Below are 26,523 nucleotides of genomic sequence, written 5' to 3' on the forward strand. Positions count from 1 at the left end.
GACTATGGTGGCATGAGGTGTGGAAGGAAGTATGGAGTTGATTGGTAAAGATACAGAAAAGTAGGGACCAGAAAAGTAGGGACCCTAGGATGGAACCTTTGATAACTCCTACGCTAACTAGAAAGAGGGTGGATAGTTGTTGTTGCCAGGTGGCTTGTTGATGACCTGTAAGATAATTTTGGAACCAGGAGATGGATGAGGTGCAGAGGTGTAGAGAGGAGAGGATATTAATTAGTTTTGTGTAGTTAACCATATCAAAGTCCTTGGTAGGTACAGGAAAACAGCAGATACATACTGCATAGAAATAGATCCTTCAATCACAAAAAAACAAACATCTCTAGCGATCCAGCTTCCCTCCAAACTTATTACCCTTAAAAACTTAAATATACACAGATCAAGATACTCCATAATGTCTATCTTACTCCAGTCATTTTAAATAAAATATACCCAACCACCTCTCCATTCTGCCCCTACTGTGATAATCACAAGGCTGATCTACTCCACATCTTCTGGAGCTGCTAGTGCACCTATAAGCTATGGTACTCACTTAGTCCAACTACAAAAAATAGGTTATGAAAAAGTAACCTTATCTTGGAAACTAGCTCTCCTACACATCACCCTCACTGGCCTGACTAAACTTCTTGTATAGTTTTTCATCTACTTAAGAATTTTACTGTACTTCTGACAAATTTCCTACCTTGATTTAAGATAATTTTGGAAATAAAAGTCCTGTTTTTGTGAGTGTGTGCATCTTTTTTTTTTTTTTTGCCTGGCTGGGAGCTAAAGTTTGAAGTTTAGTTTGTTTTACTTTTATTTTATACTTGCTGATTTATTTGCAATGACTAGGAAAGAATCTTGTCTTAGTGCTATTTTATCTAGCTGTAGTTCATATTTGGTTTAATATGCACATGTAATGTCAGGAATGGTTTAGAAAGAAATGGGCTACATTAGACTATTATGTATAATGTATGGATGTCTGGGAAGGACATAAGCAGGATGAGGCATTTGGGCTCAATCTAGTAAGTTTTGAGGTTTGGGTATTTAGAGATTTCAGTGCAGAATCTTTTAAAAAGTACATGAAAATATTAAAAACGAAAGACAGCCCACAAATAAAAGCTGTTACTACAAAAACTGTAAGTTCAAGAGCTCCATAAGAAACCAATAATACCTGAAAAAAATAACTTTAACACGGTCTTTAAATGCCATTCAAGCTCATTTTCAACATACCATCCACAGATTACCACAACGTGAACTATGACATTGAGGCTGTACAACTCTAACCATAATACAATTCAGGAAAATTATTTGGGAAGATTTGCAATGGCACTGTCCAGAAATGACAGTCATTTGACAGACGGATCTTTGAAATGACTACCCTGAAAATTTTATACCACAATTCTACAAAGTTAAACCATGAAAACCCTGTGTCAGTCAGCTAAAACGGGAAAAACTTTCAATAAATATTCATTACACTGCCAAAACTAAACATTATGACATCAAATGTTTGTTATACCACTTGTGATTACCAACACCAGAGTTATGACACTGAATTTGAGTAACACAGATCCAAAGCATGTTTTACAAAAACAACTGAGAAATTACACAAACAGAATTACAAATGGCACAAAATAATTTGATAGAAAGGTCCCTAAAATGACCACCATGGAATTTTTTTATCAAAATTCCGGAGTCAAAATGCACATCCCTGTATAACAATAAATTAGCTAAAATGGGCAATATTCTTTTTGAATGTTATCTTTAATAAATGCCCATAACAAAACAAAAGTTAACATTGTGGACTATCTATAGACTACAGCCATTTGAAGCATGACACTGACTGTATGAAAACCAGAACCAAAATGTTATATATGAAACAGCCTTAAAAACATCATTTTGCAAATCAAACTGTGCAATAATAATACACTGCAAGTTTGGCAGAAGGGTGTCTAAAAATTACTAGCCTGAAAATTTCTTATCCAGATTCCATACAGTTAAAGTTATAACCTTACATGCTAATGAGCACGTCACATTCGACAGACTTCGCAATGAATACAATCTTCATAAAGTTAAACCACATGCTTGCAGAATTTTGTACTGTGTAACCACCATCCTGGCAAGCATGACAGACATCATATACTGTCAAAAGTGAATAAATATTTGCAGAAATTAAGAATGTATCAAAAGAAGTTAAGAAATGGGTTACATATTACATTATCGAAGTTTCAGTACTTCAATTACCATATGGTCGACACCATATGATCAAGGTACTAAAACTTCGAAAATGTAATAAAAAAAAGAAAAAGAAACAAAAGTAACTGCTGTGAACAGGGGGGCAAGCCCCCGTGCACCCCCACACCCCCTTACTTAAAATATATCAACTCCGAGATCGCACTTTAACGGAGTTAAGCGCAGGAAAGGTAAGGTTTCCCTTTCCTACGCTGTAGTGCAATCTCGGAGTTGGTATATTTAAGTAGCAGGGGGGCAAAGCCCCCATATGGGGGATGCAGGAGGGCTTGCCTACACCCTTTACTTTACCTTTTTTTTTTTTTTAAATATTTTTCGGAGCATTCGAAAATGTAATTCTTCGAGCATTAAAGGTCGACCATTAGTGATTCGAAAACTGCATTTTTGATGTTCCAATAGGAACCCAAGAAAGGCATGTGTTTTCAAATGCTTGTGTATATGAAAGACAAGTATAATTTACTGTACAAATATGTCCCAAATGCAAATAGGAGTCCTCACTACACAAAAATATACCAGGAAATTGTAAGCTTTGAATCCGTATGTTTGATTTACTCCTTACTGTTAATATATTATCCAGGAAGCCTCAAAAGGTAGAATGATCTACATTATTGTGTGTTGCAGGGCAGAATCTTTAAAGATATACAATGGATATAAAAAGTGTACACACCCCTGTTAAAAGACCACAATAAATCTAAATCTGGAGCATTTCTCCCCGGGCCTCCGCTGAAAACAGGATCTGTGGAACCTAGTCGGACTTTCCCGGTCAACAAATGTTAAATAAATAAATAAATAAATAATTTCAAAATTTTCCCACCTTTAATGTGACCTATAACCTGTACAATTCAATTGAAAAACAAACAAATCTGTTAATGGAAAAAAATATAAAATATAAAAAATAAAAAATATAAAATACGCTGGTTGCATAAGGGTGCAGACCCTTAAACTAATACTTTGCTGTGTGCACACCCTTAAACTAATATTTTGTTGAAGCACCTTTTGATCCAATTACAGCATTCAGTCTTCTTGGGTACACACCTGCCATCAATTAGAGACACTCTGATTAACCCCAAATAAAGTTCAGCTGTCCTAGTAGGATTTTCCTGACATTTACTCACTTGCCTGCTACAGCAAAAGCCATGGTTCACAGTGAGCTTACAAAGCATCAAAGGGATTTCATTGTTGAAAGGTATCAGTCAGGAGAAGGGTACAAAAAAATTTACACAGCATTGGATATACCACAGAACACAGTGAAGACAGTCATCAAAAAGTGGAGAAAATATGGGACAGCAGTGACATTGCAAAGAACTGGACATTCATAGGTTGATACAAGGCTATTGGCCCTAGGGCCTATACAAGCCTGGCCAAACAATTCCCCATAATTTTCTTTCCACAATATTTACTTCCCTGGACCCCTGTCTAGCAGGGCAAATTACGTGATCCCCTGGGTGAATTTCCCATCTCCCATCCAATCGTAAAGGTTCCTTTTGAAGAGAGCCAAGGAGGCGCTCTATTTGACATGTATGGGCAGTCTATTCCAGAGTATGGGGAGTCTCTGGGTCAGGAACCTATCCTTCCAGCATGGTTTTGTTCATTGTGATGAAAAGGTTTAGATCCCTGGAGCGTGTGGCTCTGAGAGATTGGGATTTCTTTAAGTGTAGCATGTCCAACAGCTCAGGGTTTGACATGGCCTTGTATGTTAAGCAGAGATCGCGTCTGAGTAGACAATATGCCACAGAGTATAGCTGGAGTTTTTTTTAGGCGGTCAGCATAGAGCATCTGCTTTAGGCCTGTGATGCTTTTAGTGCGGTATTTCTGTGGCCTTTCCGCTGTTGCAGATGTCTTGTGAGGTACATACCAAATGGGGCATTGTGCTCTATAATGGGTCTAATGAGGGATGAGTACAATGGGACAATGGCCTCCTTTTTTCTGGATGAAAAGCCCTTAATGATGAGGTGTGCCACATAGAAGGATTTCCTGACTGTTGGGGCGATGTGGTTATCAAAGGTGAGACCACTGTCCACCTGTGTCCCTAAGTCTCTCATCACACTTTCAGTGTTTAGTGTACTGCCACCTATGTGGTAATTCATGGGTACATGGTTTTTCCCAAAGGGGATAACTATACATTTCTTGGCATTAATCTTGAGCCCATGGCTCTGGCACCAAGCATCTGTTTCTGTAAGGTCCTTTTATAGAATATCCATATCATTTGGGGATTCAATAACGGCTCCCAGTTTGCAGTCATCTGTAAGGCCCACAGTTTTCCGCGGGCTGCAGAATTTCAAGCCGAGCCGCGGAATTTGTCCTAAGTCACGGAATTTTCACTTTTACGCAGGAAATTGAATGAACTTGCAAAACAGACTAGCAACAGACAGAGAAAGAAACTTTCAGTCAGTTTGTCAGTAGGATTGAGTACTGTAGTTTTTATTGTACTAGTACTTTTAGTTTGTGTTAAAAATAATAAGCATTCAAAAATTAAGCAGCACAAATGTGCAAAGCATGCTAGTCCATGATTGAATTTGGATCGGTGGACTTTGCAACAGCAAAATGCACTACTAATGTGCAAAATGCAACGACAAATTTAAGCAAATCATTTGGAAATCACATTTCAAGACAGACAATCACTGTGTCAGCAATGTAGATGTAAGCAAATGAATGTCTTGCTGAATGCGATCTAAATCAATAAAAATGGCAAACTACAAAACGGATGCAGCAAGATGCAAAGCAGCAGCAAACACAATGCTAAGTGGGATTTGATTGTTTTGATTGTTGAGTCATGAACATTAACATTCCGCGCTGAAATTCTGGAAAAGCTGGATAATCCGAACTTTTATTGCAGACATCAAGGACATCCGAGCGCGCTGGTTTGAGCGGTTTCTGGTTTTATGGAGCAAAGTTATTATGTATATATATATATGGCAGCTACAGGCTGGCTAATTAACAATTTGGCTGGTTGGATCAGCGAGATGAGTGATGTCGCCGACCAGTGATGTCGGCTATGTGGTGATATATTATACTCTGCAACTGTCTGCATCAAAAGGCATCCAGGCAATGCTTGTAATACATTAATTTTTTAGAGAAAGTAACAAAAACTCAGCTCAGCTCTCATAATAAGCACTCTGACCAATGCAGGCATCAATTACGACGACGTGCTGGCTTTTGTCAGTGACAATGCTGCCTACATGAAGAAGTGTTTTAATGATGGCTTGCGAGGTCTGTTGCCCAATGCCTTTCATATTTTATCATTGGTGGGTGAGGAGTTTCGTCTTACACTGGAATTGACTGAAAACTTTGTTGCAAGTATGAAGGCAATATTTTCAAAAGCACCTGGCAGACGAGCGCGGTATCTGACTCAGATGAGCTCGTGACATAACAATGCAACCAGCTCCCGTCGTCATTCGCTGGAATAACTAGTTCAACGCAGCACTTTACCATGGGGAACATGTTCAGTATTATCAGGCATTCATCGAAAATGAAATTGCCCAGGTAGGAGCTACAGTGCAGCTACGCAAATTACTGGATATTCTGATTTGAGAATGCTCCCTAGCATTGCAAGCAGAGTTGTAATTCTTGGCTGTACAATGCAAGCATTTGATAAACACTTTGAAATGTCTTGAAGGTCATGAACTGCATGCTGTAAGCATCTTCAATACTGTTTTTGATCTTTTGTCATGGCTGTGTAACCCAGGTTTTTCATATGCAACTGCAGCTTGTGAAGCAGCAATGACAAATGCTGCAGCTAAACTGGCAGAATACATTGAAGGAGACAAGCAGCCTGCTCGTGAGTTGTTCAAGGCTGTTAGACTATTTGACCCATGGCAGCTGTCTATTTTGCCAAGGGCATTGCAGATTTTGCTGTGGTGCCAAACATCATAAATACAGCGGATGAATGGCAGATTTATCTCAATCTGGCAACTGAGCGGGACTTACCGAGGGACGTCATCAAGTTCTGGTGTGCAGCAGAAGACAGGCTACAAAACTGGCAATGCTAGCAAAGGCTTACATTTCTTTTCCTGTAGCCTCAGTTGATGTCGAACAGTCATTTTTCAAGTATGGATCAGTCCTTTCACCATTGCACCAGAGTCTCTCAACTGACAGTCTGCGAGCCTACTGTTCGGTTTTCTAGAACAACTCAGCCAACTGACTCAGTGATTGTCCAATTGATGTCCAATTGATGATAATAAATAATTAATAACTAAGTTTTTGTTTTATTAGAATGTTTTTTTTTTTTGTGACGTTGCAGGCTTACATTAAAACATTTGTTTCATAATCATTTTTCATTTCATTTCATTTTCATTCCTATTAGTATCACATTCTCTTAACTGTGTTTATAATAAATAATAAGTTAATAACAGATGAAAGGCAATATAGGCCTGCTCCTAAGGTGGTAACTTTGCTTAAAAATAACACAATGACTGACAACTGTGAATGTCATGGAACTTTGTTTATTCTGCCATGGTGAGCCGTGGAATTTTACAAATGACCCCGTGGAATTTGACAAAATTTTCTGCAGAAAACTGTGGGCCCTAGTCATCTGCGAACTTTGTTAGTCAGAGTCCCTTACTGTTGGGCCTGTACTTCAGATAAGTAGATGCCAAACAAGAGCGGTCCCAGGACTGAACCCTGAAGTACGTCACTTGTCTGGAGCTGGATTTGGAGTCGGCTACTTTTACAGTCTGGGTTCTGTCAGTAAGCCAGTTGGCAACCCATCGAGTGACATAGGGATTTATGCCCAGCTTAGTAAGTTTATCTATGATTCCAGAGTGGGGGATGGTGTCGAAGGCCTTGGCAAGGTCCAGATAGGCTGTGTGGACCACCTTACCCTTGTCCACAGCTCTGGAGACTGATTCGAATAAGTCAATCAGGTTCAGGAGACAAGATCGGCCCTTCACGAACCCAAACTGGGTGGGGTCCAGTGTTTGAAGGTTGCCAATGTCTTTGTTTATAAGTTCCATGATAATACGTTCCATGCCCTTGCAAATCAGGCTCGTCAGCTGATGGGACAGTAGTTCCCGGGATCCAAGGTGGATCACCCCTTGTGGAGTAGGATAAATGTAGCCGTGCGCCACTCAGTGGGCACAAAGCCTGAGGTGATGCTATGATTAAACATGACACTTAGGTGAGGTGCCAGTTCATTTTGCAGTTCATGTAGTACACAGCCCAGGATGTCATCTGGCCCCATGGATGTCGTATTCTTAGCTTTGGAGAGTGCGGTTTCTACCTGTGTGGCTGGGATTACCGGAATTTGGCAACCTTTTGGTATTGAGATGGGCCCTTTAGGGGGGTGTTGGCACTAAATCAATCAGCCAGGATTTTGGCAATATCCTTGGGATCAGTATATTTAATGCCATTCTGTTGTAGCTCGGAGCAGATCTGGGGACTGCCACTTAGATTCTTGACATAACTATAGAATGCCTTGTGGTTGTCTTTGGAATCTTTGGCAATTTTATTTTCGTAACTAGCTTTGGAGGGTTTTATCAGGGATCTCAGCTTCTTACTGAGGCTGGTAAGGGAGTTTTTTGCATCCTGGGATTTTCCTCTTTTCTGCAACAGTTTCTTCCTTCTATTGTATAGTTTGTTTATGGCAGGTGACCACCAGATTGGCTTCCTTTTTTTGGAGGACAGCGTCTTGGTTCTATCTGGGATGGCACAATTCATGCACGAGTGGATGTGCTCCTACAGTGCCTTAGTGTAGGATTCAGCAGTCAAACTTTCAGCTCCCGTCTGCATGGGTGCCATGAAGTTTGTCACTTCTGACTTATGTAGCATGAAGTTGGTTTTGGAGAAGTTTTTACGGAGGTTTCCTTACTGGGGGTTGGGATGTGGATGTCAAGGGTGATTTGCTTATGGTCAGACCTGACCAATGAGGGGGTGACCACTGGTGTGGAGCAACTATCTCCCATGTTGGTAATGACCAGGTCTAGGATACTTGAGCCCCTGGTGGGCATTGGAATTTATGAATTCCAAGAAACGTTGGGAAAAGGAGTTGGTACCAGAGTAGTTTTCCCAGTTAATGGCAGCGTAGTTGAAATCACCCAGTATTAGGGTGTTTGGTTGAATCTTAATATTTTCCAGTACGTTTAGAAAGGTGTAGTGAGAATCTTGGGGCATGGTGGGGGATCTGTAGCAAGCTACAATATGGATTGCAGTCTTACCTAGTGTTAGTTACTCCTGGAGAATTTTAGATGCATTGCGTTGGGCAACTAGCCTGGAGGTGTGAATATCCTTGGTGAATATGGACACTCCTCCACCTTTAGTGTTTCGATCTTGGTTTGGTGGCCGAAAAGTGTGGTAAGAGTTGTAGCCTGGTATTGCAGGGGTGCTCTCTGGAGTCTTGAACCAGGTCTCAGTTACTGCACAGATATTGATGTTCTACATTTTTAGGAGTGCCTCGAGAGAGTGCATTTTGAGGTTTAGACTTCTAGCATTGAGTAGCATTACCTTCAGATTTTGCATGCTTGTATCTGTTACGGTGGTGGTTTTGTCCTTTGAACCTTGCCTAAAAAAGGCACTACAGGGGTGGCAAGAGCTTTAGCCAGTAACCTGAATCCCAGGGGTGACAGGTGCAGACCATCTCTGGCAAAGCATCGTGGTCTGTCGATATGTCATCCCAGGCAGACAGATACTGGATCCCCTTTGAATGACACCAGAAGCTTAGCCAATTGTTGAAGTCAACCATTTTGTCCTTATACTGTGGTATCATTCTAGGCGAAGGCAGGATGCTACTCATGGCTTGGGTCATACCTGCCTGGGCCACATGATACGAGAGCTCTTCCATGTCTCTTTTCATGTAGTCCAGGGAGGTACGTCTCAAGTCATTCACTCCAACATGGAAAAGACAAGATGAAAACTGGTCAGGGAGGCTGCCAAGAGACCTACAGCAACACTGAAGGAGCTGCAGGAATTTTTGGCAAGTACTGGTTGTGTACTACATGTGACAACAATCTCTCGTATTCTCCATATGTCTGGACTATCGGGTAGGGTTGCAAGACGGAAGCCTTTTCTAACAAAGATAAACATCCAGGCCCGGCTAAAATTTGCAAAACAATACATCAAGTCTCAATACATCAAGTCTCACAAAAGCATGTGGGAAAATGTGTTATGGTTTGATGAGACCAAGGTAGAATTTTTTGTCCACAATTCCTTAAGGTACGTCTGGTGCAAAAACAACACTTCGCATCACCAAAAGAACACCATTCCCACCGTGAAGTATGGTGGTGGCAATATCATGCTTTGGGGTTGCTTTTCTCCAGCTGGAACTGGAGCTTTAGTCAAGGTGGAGGGAATTATGAACAGTGAATTATGAACAGTTCTAAATATCAGTCACTTTTGGCCTAAAGCCTTCAGGCATCTGCTAGAAAGCTGAAGATGAAGAGGAATTTCACCTTTCAGCACAACAATGATCCCAAGCATACATCCAAATCAACAAAAGAATGGCTTCAACAGAAGAAAATTAAAGTTTTAGAATGGCCCAGCCAGAGCCCAGACCTAAATCCAATAGAAAATATGTGGGGTGACCTGAAGAGGGCTGTGCACAAGAGATGCCCTCACAATCTGACAGATTTGGAGTGCTTTTGCAAGGAAAAGTGCACAAATATTGCCAAGTCAAGATGTGCCATGCTGATAGACTCCTACCCAAGAAGACTGAATGTTGTAATTAAATCAAAATGTGCTTCAACAAAGTATTAGTTTAAGGGTGTGCACACTTATGCAACCAGCTTGCTGTATGTTTTTTATTTTTTATATTTTTTCCCCTAACAGATTTGTTTGTTTTCAATTGAATTGTGCAGGTTATAAGTCACATTAAAGGTGGGAAAAGTTTTGAAATTATTTGTTGTGGTCTCATTTTTTCATATCACAAAAACCTGGCATTTTAACAGGGGTGTGTGCACTTTTTATATCCACTATATAATGTTTTTCTTGAAGTCGAGAAATATGGAAGAGCAGTAACATGAGGAAAGATTTTGCTGGTTATGTACATTTTATTCACCCTCTGTTTTTTATAATGGCAAAAGGTCCTACACCAACATGCTGATGAATAGAACCAAAGACCGACAAGTTGCTTGATTAATTAGTAAGATTTACAACAGTTTGTGGCTTAAAGTGATCTGCTGATGTTTCTATACATATCACGGCATTCGATGAGTCAAGTCCAATGTATTTTCCTGCTTGCTCTTCCTTAATTTTTTGGGCCATTTTTTAATAAAAAAGCTTTGTAAACTTTTTATTAAACTATGGTCCAAAAACTGTAGCTGTTCCAATTGCGGCATTCCCATAGGGTAAAGTGAGTTACGTCCATGGACTTTAGTGGGGTACCTTTGTGTATGCGCAGCGGAGTGCCCATTAAAGTCTATGGATGCAACAGACATGTTTCCAATGCAAGCAAGTTCTTTGATTTTCCTCAGTGATGTCACTGCAAGGAAACCGTGAATTTAAAAATTAATTTTATATATATAAATGTGATAACCTTTCCTGATTGGGAAAAAGTGCTGTTCGGGAGTCTATGCACTGCATGCTGTACTGCTAAGGTATGTTTCAGAACATTGGCAAAGCACTTTAAAGGAAAACTGTATCGTTGAACTAAAAAAAAAAAGTTTCCCATTGTATCCTTGTATGCTGAACTATTTTAGTTCATCAACATCACTTTTAAGTGTTTTTATTATATTTTAGTATTATTTTTATTATGATTTGTCACCTGGGTTAGTGGGCTGATCGAGACAGACCCTATCCAGCCATGAGCCGGGTAAATTTTTGAGGTAAACAAATATTTTATAGGATAATTGTAGAAAAAAAGGGTTTGCATACTATTAGAGAAAAATTATCTACAAAACATAAGTACAGCTATTACATAATATGAACAAGATGTTTCCTAGTAAGAATGCAGAAATATTAAAAACAAAGCAGTGCAAATTAATGGTTTTGTCTGTTAAGCACAACTAATAATACATCTGTTAGCCATTCTTTAAGCATAGCATTTTTCAGTTCAGCTTTGAATTTGTCTAAGGTGGTTTCTTGCCTGAATTATATAGATAGTTTGTTCCATAGAGAGGAATAGAGCTTAGAGAAGGCCCTTTCTCCCACACTGTTGTTTTGAATCTAGGTCTCAGTACTGATAATGTTTCTTCTGGGTCTTCTCTTAATGGAGTAGTTCTGCATAATTTGCAGTGATTTTCGGGGGAGGGAGCAGGAGGGTGGGTAGTAGCCTAATTTCAAGATTTTAAAAATCTGAGAAGACAGTAGTAATTGTGCTCGTTTGCTGGTAGGTAAACATTTAAACTGCTCTAGGAGTTGGCAGTGATGTGTCCTTTGATCTGCCAGAAATACAAATTTGTAAATTTTACTGACAGCTGTTGGATTTTTATAGCAATAACCCACGCCTGGGTGTGGGTAATGCTAAATTTACCCACGGTTGGTCCCGAGGGCCCGAGGGACCAAACAAAGCCAACCGCGGTAAATTTAGCATTACCCCACACCCAGAAGTGGTTATTGCTATTATATGACATTATTTAAGAAAATAAACTGTTACTTTTCTTAAATAATGGCATAGCATAATGCCTGTTTACTGCCCTTCCGCAGATGTCTGGCATCCGGCAGTTCTGATGTACCGCGCCTGCGCAGTACATCAGAGCTGTGGGCAAAAGCAACGGAGAAAGCAAGATCTCCGTTGCTTTTTTTTTAGTGTCTCGCTATGTTAAACTCATTTAACATAGCGAGACACTAAAAAAAAGCAACGGAGATCTTGCTTTCTCCGTTGCTTTTTTTTAAAACACTGTCTCGCTATGTTAAATGGGTTTAACATAGCGAGACAGCTTTAAAATAAGCAACGGAGATCTCCGTTGCTTATTTTAAAGCTGTCTCGCTATGCTAAACCCATTTAACATAGCGAGACAGTGTTTTAAAAAAACGAGTTATACTAATGGAAAAAAGTCCGGGCGACCGGACCTTTTTCCATTAGTATAACTCGATTTACAACAGGCACGTTGGCCAATCAGCGTGCACGTTTTGGGGGGGTCATGGTATAATTTGTGTGTTAGTACTACAGTGTAGAGTTAGCATTGGCAATGTGTACTCCAATATGGAGATTAAGACATTTCTTGCTAGAGCATAACAAGTGGAGGAGAAAGTAGATGTGAAATGTTGCATAATGCCAAATGCTAGTGAGTTTTTTTTCCTAATAAGTGATATCAGTGTACTTGCTGAGGTTTAAGGAAGGGTCTACTGTCAAGCCAAGGTAGTTCTATCCAGAGACAACTGTCAGGCTATAACCGTTTGAGTCAGTGATGTTAATGCTGAGGGTTTTGGGTAGTCTTTGTGGCGTGCCAAACATCATAATGCTTGACTTCAGTGTATTTTACCAAAAAATAGCCATCATGGAGGCTGCCATAATAATGGGATCTGGCTTTACTATTTTGTTTCCTGGTTCTCATAATCCATTTCAAGTCCTCTTTATATGAGTCATGCTAGACATAAAAAAAAAAACTCCCATGTAAACAGAAAGGTGATAGCATGATTAAGAGGCATTTTACACAGCCTCTGAAACGTGAGCACTTTTCAATATTTGCCTAAATTACCCTGATTTGCATTGTACACAGACAGCTCTAATCTACGTACCTTCCTCAGTGAAGCAAAACAAAACAGGCTTGAATTGATTTTTACAAATACCAACATTCTCAGAATATGTGCTTCTACAATAAACAGCTCAAATTTGGCATAGAAATAACTCAGGTCAAAGTTTAGTTTGTTGTACCTACATACAAGTATCCTTGTAATAAGGACTGTCCATTTATCAGCACGACAGCCTTGAATGCTAAAAATGGATTTTAGAAATTTAGTAAAGTATGGAGATGTTAACTGATCTACGCCAAACCTCTCAAGCAGGGTGCTGAGCTACTGCAGGCACTTTGGGCTGGGGTTTGGGTTCTTCTAGTAAGCATCCTTTAAAGTTGCTCAAATGTTTGTTATGTCTCCTGCAAGCAGGGAATCTCCTATAATAAGATGCTAAGCTGGGAACTAAGTACTGGATATACTCTGGGCAAACACATAACAGCACAGTACTAGAAACTTTTTCCCCCGTGCCACTTTGATGGCTCCAGTGAGATTTACCTGTCAGTGTTTTTTTTTTTTTTTAAACAGGGGCTTGATAACTCAGAATTCACAGTGTGGAAGGCTATTCCCACCTCTTGTTTTATATAACCTGATCTGCAAGTTCTGTAATTGTTAGACAGCAGTGCCACTATTTTCATGTCCCTCACAAGAGCTTGTTTCAGTAGCTTCCAGGACATCATATCAGGGCAAAAAAGCCCCAGCTCTGAATATATCACACTGAATGAGCACACTATACCCATACTTGCCTGGACAAACCCTTACAATGTACCCAAATCAGACCACAGAATTAGCAAAGAGAACTGGTAGGAAGAGGTCACTAAGACACAGAAGGATTAAGACACATATGTTTTGTTAAGATGGTCAAAGAAAAGTGCAGTCTGCCATTTATGGGAAGTGTAATTACAGAACTGCCTGTAAACAGAGCTATAAATCAATAAAAAGGAGTTTCAAGCAAAAGTAGTAACATGAATAGGTACCTATGCTTCAACGAATGGTGACTGCCTGCAGAATGATATTGAGCAGAAGGTAGTTATGCATACCTGCAAGTACTAGTGCACTGCCACTTAACGTCACAAGGAAGAGTAGCTGACAGGTCAATGGTTCCAAGATGGTGGTCGGCTAGTTAGCACCCTACCCACGAGCTCCTACCGTTAATTTTTATTTTTTATAGCCTTAAGTGTTTCTAAACGGATGTAATTATTACTCGGTGATACAAGAGACTAATATAACTTATCCGAAGTTAATTGGTGGTCTGTTTTCTGGCAAAAACTGTATTTTTTTCCTGTTTATCCTGTTTCTGGGACAAGGAGTACGAGTTTTCAGGAGGCCTGTGTGAGAAACTTTGTGCCTGACAGGATTCGCGCTTCTGGTATTTGGCTCCTTATTTCTGTATTGTTCATCGGAATTCAGTCATGTCAGAAAGTGCGGAGAATATGGATGCCCAGAATTCTAAGGCAAAATCTCCTCAATCCTTTCTCCTGAGAAAGATAACACATGTAAAAGGCAGAGAACTTCAAAACTGCTCTGGATAGTAGTTCCTCAGGTAATAAAACAAATGCCAAAACAAAATTGAACCAAATCTTCACATCAAGATTTGAAAGTTGCGCTTCAACCAATTCAGGATGCTGTCCAGCTTATCTCTGACCAAATGTCTGGTCTTACTAAATCTATTAACCAGTTAGTACAGAGAATGGACACATTAGAGCAAAAACACAAAATAATGACTTTAAAATTAGTCAAGTGTCTGATATTACAAAAACAATTCTGTGCTTATTGAGGAATTACAAACTAAACTAACAGATCGAAGCGAGAAGCCGTAATAATATCATTATTAGGGGCTACCTGAAACATATGATAACTAAAACCTTATTTCAATCTGTGGACAGATTTTCAGTGCACTTTTGGGTCCGAGTATTACTGCTGATAAAATAATAATTGAAAGGGCGATAGAGCAATCAGACGAGACAGGATTCACAAATCCCTCGCATCATTTATACAAAACTGTTGAACTTTCAGGATGCGCAAAACATTTTACAGTCAGCAAAGAAGCAAAAACATTGTTATGGAACAGTCATAAAATTACTTTTACTCAAGACTTGCCACATCAAATAAAATTGAGTAGGCAGAGGCTAGCTCCCTTCTGTGCTGATTTAATTAAAAGAAATATAAGGTTTCAGATGAGATACCCGAGTGTTCTTTTATTTACATATAAAGAGGTTAAGTACTCAGCGAGTGTTCCGTCGGAAGCTAAAGAAGCTTTTATTAAAGCCTTTAACTCTTACCCAGTGGTATGAAAAGGTTTTTGGTTATCTTTCAGTTTGCTTTACACTACCGTTGTGAAGAAATGCTGTTCTCCTACAAGTGCTGAATTGTGCAAATGTTTTTTATGCGAGTAATATTTTGTTCAGCATGTGTGGTTGTTCAAAGACTATTTTTTTTTTGTGACTGTCGAGGCTTATTTCTGTCAAATATGCTAACAAAGTAAGTAAGCCTTGCTGTTGGCTTAACATTGTTTCTGTTATGGCGTGAGTTCTTGGTTAAAGACCATATCTGAACTATTAAGCGGGAAAATCGGGTAGGAGATAGAAGAATGTATGACTCTGCAGATGCCAGTAAGCGTCAAGATGTTCCGGAATTTGATACTGTACAGGTGTCTTGATTTGTTCGGAAGAATATTCTCCTGATATATTTCCTCTTTGTGGTTCTCTGTGAGTATTATGGCTCTCATCTAACTGTAAGAAGCGGAACCTTTGCTTGTGATACTGTTCCTGAGATGCTGACGTGCTCCACTTCAAGAGGTGTCCTACAGTGAATGTTCATTGTTCTGGACTTCATTCTAGAGACATTTAAGAAACAGCGATATAGTTTAATATATATTTAATGTATTACTTGTTAATGTATGCCTTATTGCATGATGTATTGGTCGGGTTTACATGAACCATTTAGGTTATATATAGATTCTAGTTAGATAAGTTAATTTTTTTTTCTCTTTTATTTATGGCTATTCTCATTATTCGTGATATGATCTCGTGGGGGTGGTATATATGGGTTCTAACATAGCTGGGTCTTGGAAACATAGTGTGCTGTATATATGTACATATTGTTGGAGTTTTAGTTTGTTACTTAATTTTTATTTAATCCTTTGTTATAACAAGAAATATTATGCTAACATTTTATTAGCTTTACAGTCGTACGATATATTATCTCCTTCCATTAACATTGAGGGGTGGGTAGGCACTGGGGTGGTATGGAAGGATTCTTATTGCTGTCGTATTTTGTTTCTTTCCTTGTCCTTTTTCTATGCTTATTATCGTCATTTTATGATTATAGATAAAGGACAGTATGGAAAATATAGGAGAAGATTAAAAATAAAAGTCAGTTATGTATTTACGAATAAAAGTGAGCGCTTTCGGTTTTTACACAGTCTCCGTATTTACTTACTTAGGTTTTTCCTTTCTTTTACAATAAATATATACTAGTCCCAACTAAGTTTATTGTATTATGACTTTATATATAGATTCGTGGAATGTTAGAGGGTTGCAAAATAGGTCTAAAAGGGCGCTTATTTGTCACCTGATTCTCAAATCATATGCGAATATATGTTTCCTTCAAGAAACACACCTGTATGATAGCGATTGGGCAGGAGTGAGAGAGAAGAAATGGGTGAAACTTATTATTTCTTCAGGTAATAGTTCTAATGCTAGAGGTGTAGCGATAATTATCAAAAATCCTTTCAGGGTACCATACTTAATATAAGATCTGATGTAAATGGCAGATGGTGTTTTTCACATCTCAATTTCCTAATATTAATAAACCTATTATATTTTTTAATTTATATGGCCCATGTTCCCAGCAATATATCTTTATTACAGAAATTCATAATATTTTGGCAACCTTTAATGATCATTATATTATAGTTGGGGTGATTGGAATGCTGTGATTGACCCTATTGTTGATCGTTCTAATAAAACTTCCTATTATTGGTACAATACTCAATCCTCATCTGCCTTGGAAGATTTGATGTTTGACCTTAGTCTTACTGACCCTGTTTCTTTAAAAGACCAAATAACGAAAGAGGAGCTATACACTTATTATTCAAAATGCTCCAAATCTTGGTCAAGATTAGACTTCTTCTTAATCTCGGAATTTTTCACTCACTTTGATATTGCTCTATTCTTGGATCCGAGATCCATTCTGATCACTCTAAGATTTCGATAAACATTAATCCTATTCATAAAAAAAATTTCCCCTCTAATCATAATAATTGGACACTTAATAATAATTTACTCTGTAATAAAGACATTATCCAGGAAATTACTGAAATACTATCTAATCTTACCCTTAGTCTGGATAGTTCTGATATACCTTTGGATATACAATGGGCAGCTTGTAAAGCGTATATGAGAGGTATTTTAATTAATAAAGCCTCTTTTCTTAAAAGGAAATATAAGGATAAAGAAACTGAACTTACGAATAAACTACTTGTACTAGAAAAACAACAAAAAATAATTGTAGATCCCAAGAGAGATGATTTAATAAATGACTTACAATCCCAATTACTTCAATTACATAAACAGAACCTAACCATTTTTGAACAAAGGATGATTGCTACCTACTCTGAATGGGCACAAACTCCATCTAAATTTCTTGCAAAATTAATTAGAAACAATCAAGAACCTCCTAAGATATCTCGGTTGCACTTTGATAATAAGATTTATAACTCTGATCAAGAAATAATACAACTTTTTTCTAACCTTTTTTCTGACATATATTCTAATGGAAATACAAATAGTTCTACATACAAATATGATTGAGTTTTTAACTCTATTAAATTCCCCTCCATAAGTAAAAATCAAGGAGAATTGCTCTCAGCCCCTATAAGTCTACAAGAAATTCAAGACGTTATCTCGAATCTCAAGGTTGGAAAATCACCTGGCCCTGATGGGTTTACAGCAATTCTTTAAATCTTATAAATTATTGGTTTCTTCTATATTATTAAAAGTATATAATTATGTAATAAAACATGGTATCTCAGACTTATATTGGAATACTTGAGAACAATTTTAATCTTAAAAATCAAAAGGACAAATCAGATCCGCACAATTATCGTCCCATTTCTTTAATTAACATTGACATAAAGATTTTAGCCTCTCTTTTAGCTAATAGACTTAGAAAAATTCTTCCTTCTATAATATCCATGGAACAATCAGGCTTTATGTCAGGTAAACATACTTGGGATAATACCTTAACTCTAGATTCATTAATGCATATACTGAAGAAAGACAAAAATCCAATTTATGCCTTGATAATAGATGCGTAAGGCTTTGATAGGGTTAACTGGATGTTTCTTTTTTTCCTTATCATATTTCAACATTCCCTCTTCTTTCATAGACATGATTAAAGTTTTATATAATAACTCCTCGACTTGCCTATGGATAAACAAAATTTTATCAAAACCAATTCAATAACTAATGGTACTAGACAGGGTTGTCCGCTATCTCCTTTTCTTTTTAATATATTCATTGAACCCTTATTTCTTTATATAAAATCAAATACATTCCATATGATTCCTAGAGTAATAAAGGCTAATGTTTCTTTGTCAGCTTTTGCTGATGATTTAATCATTTATTTTCAACTTCCTAACACTGATCTTCATAAGATTGTATCTTCCATTGAGGTCTTTTCTAAAGTTTCAGATTATCAAGTTAATTTTCAGAAATCTCACATTTTTCCTATAAATCCTCAGGGACACAATTCAAAGTATTTTCCTTTGTCTTCTTTTAAAATTACTTTTGATATCAAATATTTAGGATTTTCTTTAGTCATAATCTTTCATCTACATTTCAAAATAATCTCCTTAAATCCTGGTCCAAAATAACTCTTGATATTCTTAGATGGCAGAAACTGAATTTATCGTTTTGTCTAAAGCTGCTATAATTAAAATGAATATTCTGCCTAAAATTCTCTTTCAATTCAATGCTGTAGATCAAGTAATACCTAAATCTTTTTTGTCTAAAATATGTAAGGATTTAGCTAAATTTATCTGGTATCCAAAATCTGTGAGAATTGCATATGATAAACTAATTATTCCTAAATCGGGGGGAGGATTGGGACTTCCAAATTTTCAGTTATATTACTTCATTATTAAGGCAAGTAGGTTATTATGTATTTCTAAATTTAAATTAGGAGACTACAATTCTTATCCTCTCTGGTCTAAAATATGGTTTCAACATGTTACAAGCCTGAATTTAAATCCGGAAACCCTCCCTTTTCTCTTAAATGATTCCTTAAAAATCTCAAACTTTCAAATAATTTAAAACATAAGATTATTATTTTTCAAAATTTAATGAAACTTATAAATTTAGATAAAACCTTTCCCTTACTTCAACCCTTACATCTAAATCCTAATATTACAATTAATAATCTTCCTGTTAATCTTTCTAAATTCGAAATTAAAAACTTGGTGGTCTGGGATATACTCAAACATAATAAGGAATCATTATCTAACCTATGTGTGATTTTGAAGATAAATAAAACTTATATATCGTTAATTAGACAATTGAGAGATATTATTAAACTTAGATTTATACATCTTTTGGATAATGGACAAAATATACCCTTATTAGAATCTGTTTTGCATAATCTTACTCTACCCAAGAATATGATTTCTAATTCATATAAACTTATATCGCCTATGATAAATAATAGTCCATGTCTTTTTTCAAACTATTGGAATAATTATCATCCTCTTCTTTCACATAATCAGAAACTTTTGTCCATAAAGAACACTGTCAATTTTTCCCTTTAAGAATCTTTTTACACACAATTAATGATTAACAATAATACATATTTTACTCCAGCTAGATTAGCAAAATTGACCCCAATAAATCTTCTTCCTGCCCTTGCTGCTCAGCACCCTATGCTGATCTATTTCATATTTTTTGGTCTTGTTACCATACTCACAAACTATGGACTTCAAGTTAAAGGTCCGTCTTCAAAAATGGGATACCACAAATCGACCCTTTGTTGGGAGTTAGCCATCCTTCACATACCTATGTGTACTCTTTCTTTATTTGATACCCATGTTTTGGTTTTTATATGTTCTCTCATGAAATTGTACATCTCTAGAAATTGGTTGGACCGCACTAAGCTTTGTTGCAATAACTTTAAAACATTGGTATTTACTTACATGGCTGCTCACAAATTCATTAATAAGAGTCCTAAGAAGAGGACCCTGTTTCTAAAAATTTGCTCCAAAGTCAATACACTTCTCCTTATTTCTAGTTGAGTTAATTCAGTGGTTTGTAATTTAATTCTAATATCTAGTACTATTTAATTCCTGCTATATTATATTTTTCTTTGTTACGACAGCTTGTGGGGAAGATTGTTGAAAATTTGTGATTTCTATTAGTATACTGTGTATTTTATTTATCTTGTTATTTTTCTTGTTATAATTTAATTGGTTCGGTTTTTATTGTATTAAAATAAAAATACCAATAAAAAATTTTTTTTGGAAAAAAAAAAAAAAAAAAAAAAAAGAGTAGCTGACAGGTGTGACAGTGTTATTAATGAGACAGTGGCAGGGATTTTACTTGGCAAAAAAGGGCAAAATACTAGTACTTAAAAGCAAAAAAATGTGCTATTAGTTATCAGTTATAGTACGGGTGCAGCCTTAATGTATGCAGAAATACTTTGATATTAATTTGACAGAAACAGTGCAACCTGTTTTAATGAGGATTCAAGAAGGCTCATGACAACCTACAGGCAGGTTACCATCACATCAATTTGTTATGTTGGAGCTGAACACTTTATAACTATGCAAGGCAGGGATTTGATGGAGTTGGTGACTTGCTCAAGATCATAATAGCCACACTTGACAGTCATAGTGCTTAGGTCAACAAAGTAGTGAGCTTATCAGTAATGGGTAACTTGCTCAGGTCACAGCAGACACTATCAACTGTAGTGCTCAGGTCACAAAACAGCCGCAATCAACCACAAATAAATGCAAGAAATGGCAGTGTGTAGTGAGAAAGTCTGGAGAGTAGGCTTGTATTTCATAACATTCAAATATACACTAGTAGAAGAATCAATTAGAAGAACAGACTGCAAGCTATACATATTCTACAGATTGCAGAGAGCACTAGGACTCAGCAGTTCAGTTTTCTACATAAACTACCAAAACAAGTGCATCAGGCTCACAATTACACAGTGGTCACTAAGTTAAGTTGTCAGTTACAGTTCCTGCAAGCAGAGTAATCAAACAAGGTTTTGGCCAGGCAACCAATCCAGCAAACTTGTTAAGACTAAAAGTGCAAATCATAAATTACAAGTGGATTTATTGTCAGCATCATCCCCATTTCTGACCTTGGCCTTTTTCATCACAACTCTCTGTGTCCTACCATTTAACTATGCAGCAAGCAATTTCTTTAGATGAGATTACATCCTCAACCCATTCAGTTTTTCTAGCTTCTCAGGTAGGTTTGAGTGAAGGTCTTGCTGAAGTCCAGATGGACTATGTTTACTGATACTACCATGCCAAGTTCTCCTGCAGCCTAGTCGTAAAACTAAATCAGGTTTGTTTAACAACTTCTTCTGACCATAAACCCATTTTGGATGTTACAATGGAAACAGAAAGTACCTGTTCTTACAAGATTCTCTTCATGACTTGCAACCCCCTTGACTTCTCCAACTATCCCATGTAAATGGACACTTTGATTACTGTCTTCCAGGCTTTAGGTACTTTCACAACACTGATCACCTGGAAACATCTATTAAGGAATGCAGCAGCACAGAGGCTATATACAGCTTATTTTCATCCTTGAGCTTTTCTTTCTTAGGAAAGGCAGTTCTTTTTGAAAGTTCTCCTTCCATGTCTTTGTATCTGTCCACTGCTCTCCACAATTTGGGGTACCTCCTTCCCATGGAACTCTATCTTTACTTTCCTTTCTAAAAATCAAAGCTAAATATAAATTTAGTATCCCTATTTTTCCCAGTCTTCCATAATTTCCCTCCCAGAGTAGACATGGTTGTTCCTCCATTCTTTCTTTTATTATTTATCCAGAGAAGTCTTTGTTTCCCCTCTTGATGGGGAAACCTTTGTCTCCCACTCTGGACACCCTCTATCAACCCCGTTTATATTGTGTTGTGCTGCCCTCGACTTCTCTACTGCCTTTCTGCTTGAAGTGTTCTATTGTGCTTCCTATATCTCCTCATCCCTTCCATCCTCCACCACTGTATCCTGTCTTTTACTCTAATTGCAAGCTTAATTTTCCTCTTCATTTTAATCTTCTCCTCCTCAAATCCTTGTCTACAGCACTGAACACTACATCCTTAACCCAATTCCATAGCTTATTTGCTCCCTTAGTTTGCACCCAGTCCACCTCTGACCCTCTCCCTTAGTTCATCTTCCACTCTCTGAAAACCCATGCCACCATCTTTGTCTTTGCAACCTTACTTTCTGCCTGAAGTGCAGCTATGGTGGAGGTGAAGGGAGTGTAACCCTGGATGCAAAGTGTTAAGAAGTACAATCTGTAGACTATGATCACTGTGAAGTGCAGTACAGTCATTATCATACCAACTTTTCTAAACAGCAGTACGGAAATGAAATTCAGCTTTAGCTGTCAGGAGTGAAACACTTACTTCAGTTATCCTTAATACAGGAATCCTACGTTTCTTTCATCTGGAAAAGATTCTATATTATTTCACTACAAATGCAGAAAATTTACCGATTTAAGACCCAATGCAATCCTGCCTTCCCTCTCTAAATTATTGGAAAAATGTATCCATATACAACTTCTCCATAATCGCTTACAAGAAAAACTGATAACCTCTCCATAAAATAATTTTCAACCAGTTCATTGTAGAACTACTGCCCTGTCCTCTTACCTTTCAGAGGCACCACTAAGGTCAGAGACGATGGCAAATTTAGCTCTTCCTTATTCCTAGACCTGTCAAATGCCTTTGATACAGTTTCTCACAAAACAGTTCGTATGAGAAATGTCTACCCTAGGCCTTGCTGATATCACTCTTCAATGGTTCTTAGTACATATCAAACTGATACCAATGTCTCTCTTCCTTTTCTCTTTATATTCCAATTAATACTGGTGTACCACAAGGCCGTAGCCTTAGTCTTATCTTTATTAACAATCTGCACACATTCCCACAACAAGCATCTCTTATGCAACAAAAAAACTCACTCAAAAATCCAAAGAAAACAAAGTCCAAACGAAAACTGATGAAAAATGTTGACACTGACACTGATACTCCCAACACATGGAACACTAATTTAATGTAGTTCACAAAGCACACGGATACAAAATGGTAAAGCGCTTTTCGTCTCTAAAATAGCACACTTCTTCAGACCATTTACAAATCCAAAGTCTCTGTTTAAATACGTCACCTGATTGTTTAAAATCCTATAACCAATAGCATTTTAACTTGATTTATCATTAAGTGACATCAGCAAAAAAACATAAAATCAAGGAATGAAATAAGTAAAATGAATAGTAAATACATTTATAAATTCATCAATGAATTAATTAAAAAATTCATTAAAAAGTTAATTAAATGAGTTGTCATCATGCTAAAATAAGGTTTCTCCTGTTCCTTGTTTTTTAAAGTTAAAATACTAACTAGTGTAAAGAAGTGTATGTATATGTGTAAGTAAACTATGTATCAGCATCATAGTTGTAATTGGTGCTCAAAGAGGGACTAACTTAACACTGCATTTTCCACAAGTGTTTATTTAAGAAAACAAATGGATGAAATACCGTAAAGGGGCAGTGAACAAATAGTTCCTTTAATGAGTTAAGTTCTTCAATTTTAAGATACATGCAATACAGGTGACTTCATTCAACCCAGGAGGGTTGTAAGAGTTCAACCTGAATTGCCAAATCAGCTCTTGTTTTTCCAATATTAAATGGTAAGAACCCCCTTGTGTACTCACTGCTACTTGACTGATCACTCTGAAAAGAAAGTAGTGAGTTGGATGTTCAGAGCAATGTCTAGCTAAAGCATTAGAAGGCGTCTTTTTCATAATGTGGTAGACATGCTCATAAATTCTCTCTAAGTTTTCTGTCAGTCTTCCCAACATATTGGGCAGCATGCACAGCTAGCCAGGTAGACCACAGATTTTGAATTAAAATTAAATCTACCTTTTATTTTTACCTTGTAGGAATAGGATCCTACAAGACTGACAGAAAACTTAAAGAGAGAAGTTAGTACAGTGCAATGTAAGCAAATGGAGCTTTTCTCCTCAGGCCTCCATTGAAAATGGGTATTACCCAGTCTGACTTTCCCAGTAAACACAGACAAATAAATAAATAAAAATATCTGCTTTATTATTTTATGAATTCCAATGTTATATTACAATAGTCCCACATTTTTTGTATTTTAATACAGTACATGTTAAGCAAGGTTGATGTCGTCCTTCACCCCTTCATCCATAACTAGGCAGGAAATAACTCAAGTCTCCATCAAAAATGGTATTACAGAAAATAAATTAATTTGTTCTAAAATACATGCTTTATCAATTTTAGAGCCATAGCCTATCCAAATATTCAAAGGGCATAAAAAATATAACCAGTCCTGGACAGGACAGGATGCTAGTCTTATCACAGCAATTTGGAGAATCATCAGTTCACTTATTTAGATGTGGCAGCACCCAACAAATCCTGGCACAAACCAAACCACAAAAGACTATGCATAAAAGGAACTCTGACTGGTAACCAAACTAGAGAAGCAAATACTGTCCGACAGTAACACTAAGTGCTCCACTAATGTGCCTGACCTCAAACTGTTTGGAGCCATTGCTGAGTAGGAATACATTTATATCTGGAACGGCAAGTGCACACACAAACACACACATATGAGATGTATGCTTGTGTGCATATACATATGCATATATTACACAAGAACGTGTGCACCACACTCAAAGTGTGCTATATAAACGATTAATTGTCCTTAATGTTTAAAAGGGGACATCAGGTTCACACTCCTCAAGGAGTCAAGCTTACATCTATGGCATACTGATCCATTACACAAAAGTGGTCTCTGTGGAAGGCACATAGTTTTCTTGGAATTAGATATTGTGAGCGATAAGACATAGCAGAATTTTAATAACTAAGACATAACTACCATAATTTTATCTGTGAACCACCACCATCCCATACCTCTCAACTGTCCCTGGTCTTGGTTCAAAAGTTTGCTCTGTCTCCCCTGAAACTGGAGATGGTTTTGAAAGAAAAGTGGTGAATTACACAACAATAATAATCTGAGTGAGAAAACTTTTTACTTCAAGAAATGGACTCTAATTCAAGTTCTCTTACTCCTTCAGCATCTTAATCCACACACTTCTTGCCACTCAACTAAAGTGCTGTTGGGAAAATAAACAGAAAGGTATACTGAGTCCATAACTCTCAACTAATCTGTGACAAAATCATAAATAATCAGGGACAAATTCAGAAATTGCAATACTATTAACCTGAGACTTTGACAGAATAACAATGTGAATTAATATACATTTTCTGAAGTAAAATAAATCTAGAACTCTTAATTATTGCCATTATATGTTATGTAATTCACCATCTTTTCCCAAAAATCACCAGTTTTAGGAGAGATTAAGCGGGACAAAGCTAAAATTTGAGTCAAAATCAGGGAACATCCCTGAAAAAAGTGACAGTTGTGAGATACGATGCTGACAGCTGATACGTTATACACAGCCACGCTTATCAAAATTTTCATGTTTGTCTGAGAAACAGACATAAAGATCAGAACATAAGAATGGTCACTTAACACTAACAAACTGAATTTCCTCACCGATATAAACAGCAATCACGAATACTCAAAGCAAACCACCAAAACAGTTCACAAATACAGACACGAAATAGAACGCTGCAGTCTGTTTAAAACTACACGTTTGTATCCACGTTAAGAAAATTGCCAATAAAACACTGATAAATATGCTATCAACCTTAAAATGCTGACGAGTAAATTCCAGCACAAGAAATTTACAGTCTACGGTTGTCAAAACAAGCAATCTACCGTACGCAGGTAAAAATGTCATTGGTTACGACCCAGATTCCTTTGGCGCGGATATATGACAGCTAGTCGCGGAAATTCGTATATGCATCTTACTGATGTTTTTTTTAATGTAGTTTACTGTTTTGCTACAGTAGATATCTGAACTAATTAGGTTCCGTTACAGTTTATATGAAGTATTTTTGCACTGGTTAATGTTTAATGGGTTGAGAGAGTGAAAGATGTGTTTTGTAGTGAATGTTTTTTTTTTCTTCACCATTATTTTACAGAAAAAGAACGGTTACCAAACTTCAGTTTCCAAGACTTGCCTTGTCTGGGATTCAGTTTTAAGACTCAAATGCGTGTCTGACTTTTAGATTTACATGGCAGCAGTATACAAATCTGAATAATTCTTCGTCACCTTTCTGTTTGTTTTGGAGTTGATTTGACAGCATTTACAAATACACTTCCCCTAAGCAAAGACGCGTCTCACTTAGTAGTGTTGGCGATTAATAGTTGGCCTCATCCTGACTGAGAATGGCACTCAGGCAGCATGGACTAGGAAACAGCTGATTAATAGTAACGATCTGCAAGAGTGACACTCATTCCATTGGCCCAAAGGCATACTTTTCAACTAAATCAATAGCATATCACTGCGTG

General features: G+C 37.2%; 1 protein-coding gene across 2 annotated transcripts in view; it reads right to left on the bottom strand.

Moving 5' to 3' along the window:
• Positions 1-25,936, bottom strand: part of LACTB2 (lactamase beta 2) — a 736,830-nt gene extending 710,894 nt beyond the window's left edge. The window contains exon 1 of one of the 2 annotated variants that reach the window (XM_044067148.1): positions 25,817-25,936. In XM_044067148.1, coding sequence (XP_043923083.1) covers positions 25,817-25,909 — 93 coding nt within the window. In that variant the 5' untranslated portion in view covers positions 25,910-25,936. Of the gene's footprint in view, positions 1-25,662 lie in introns of both variants that reach the window. The other variant, XM_044067149.1, reaches the window with a different exon arrangement.
• Positions 25,937-26,523: the final 587 nt, after the last annotated feature.

This window comes from Protopterus annectens, chromosome 3.part1 (genome assembly GCF_019279795.1).
Source record: "Protopterus annectens isolate FY-2018-M chromosome 3.part1, PAN1.0, whole genome shotgun sequence".
Lineage (NCBI taxonomy): Eukaryota > Metazoa > Chordata > Ceratodontiformes > Protopteridae > Protopterus > Protopterus annectens.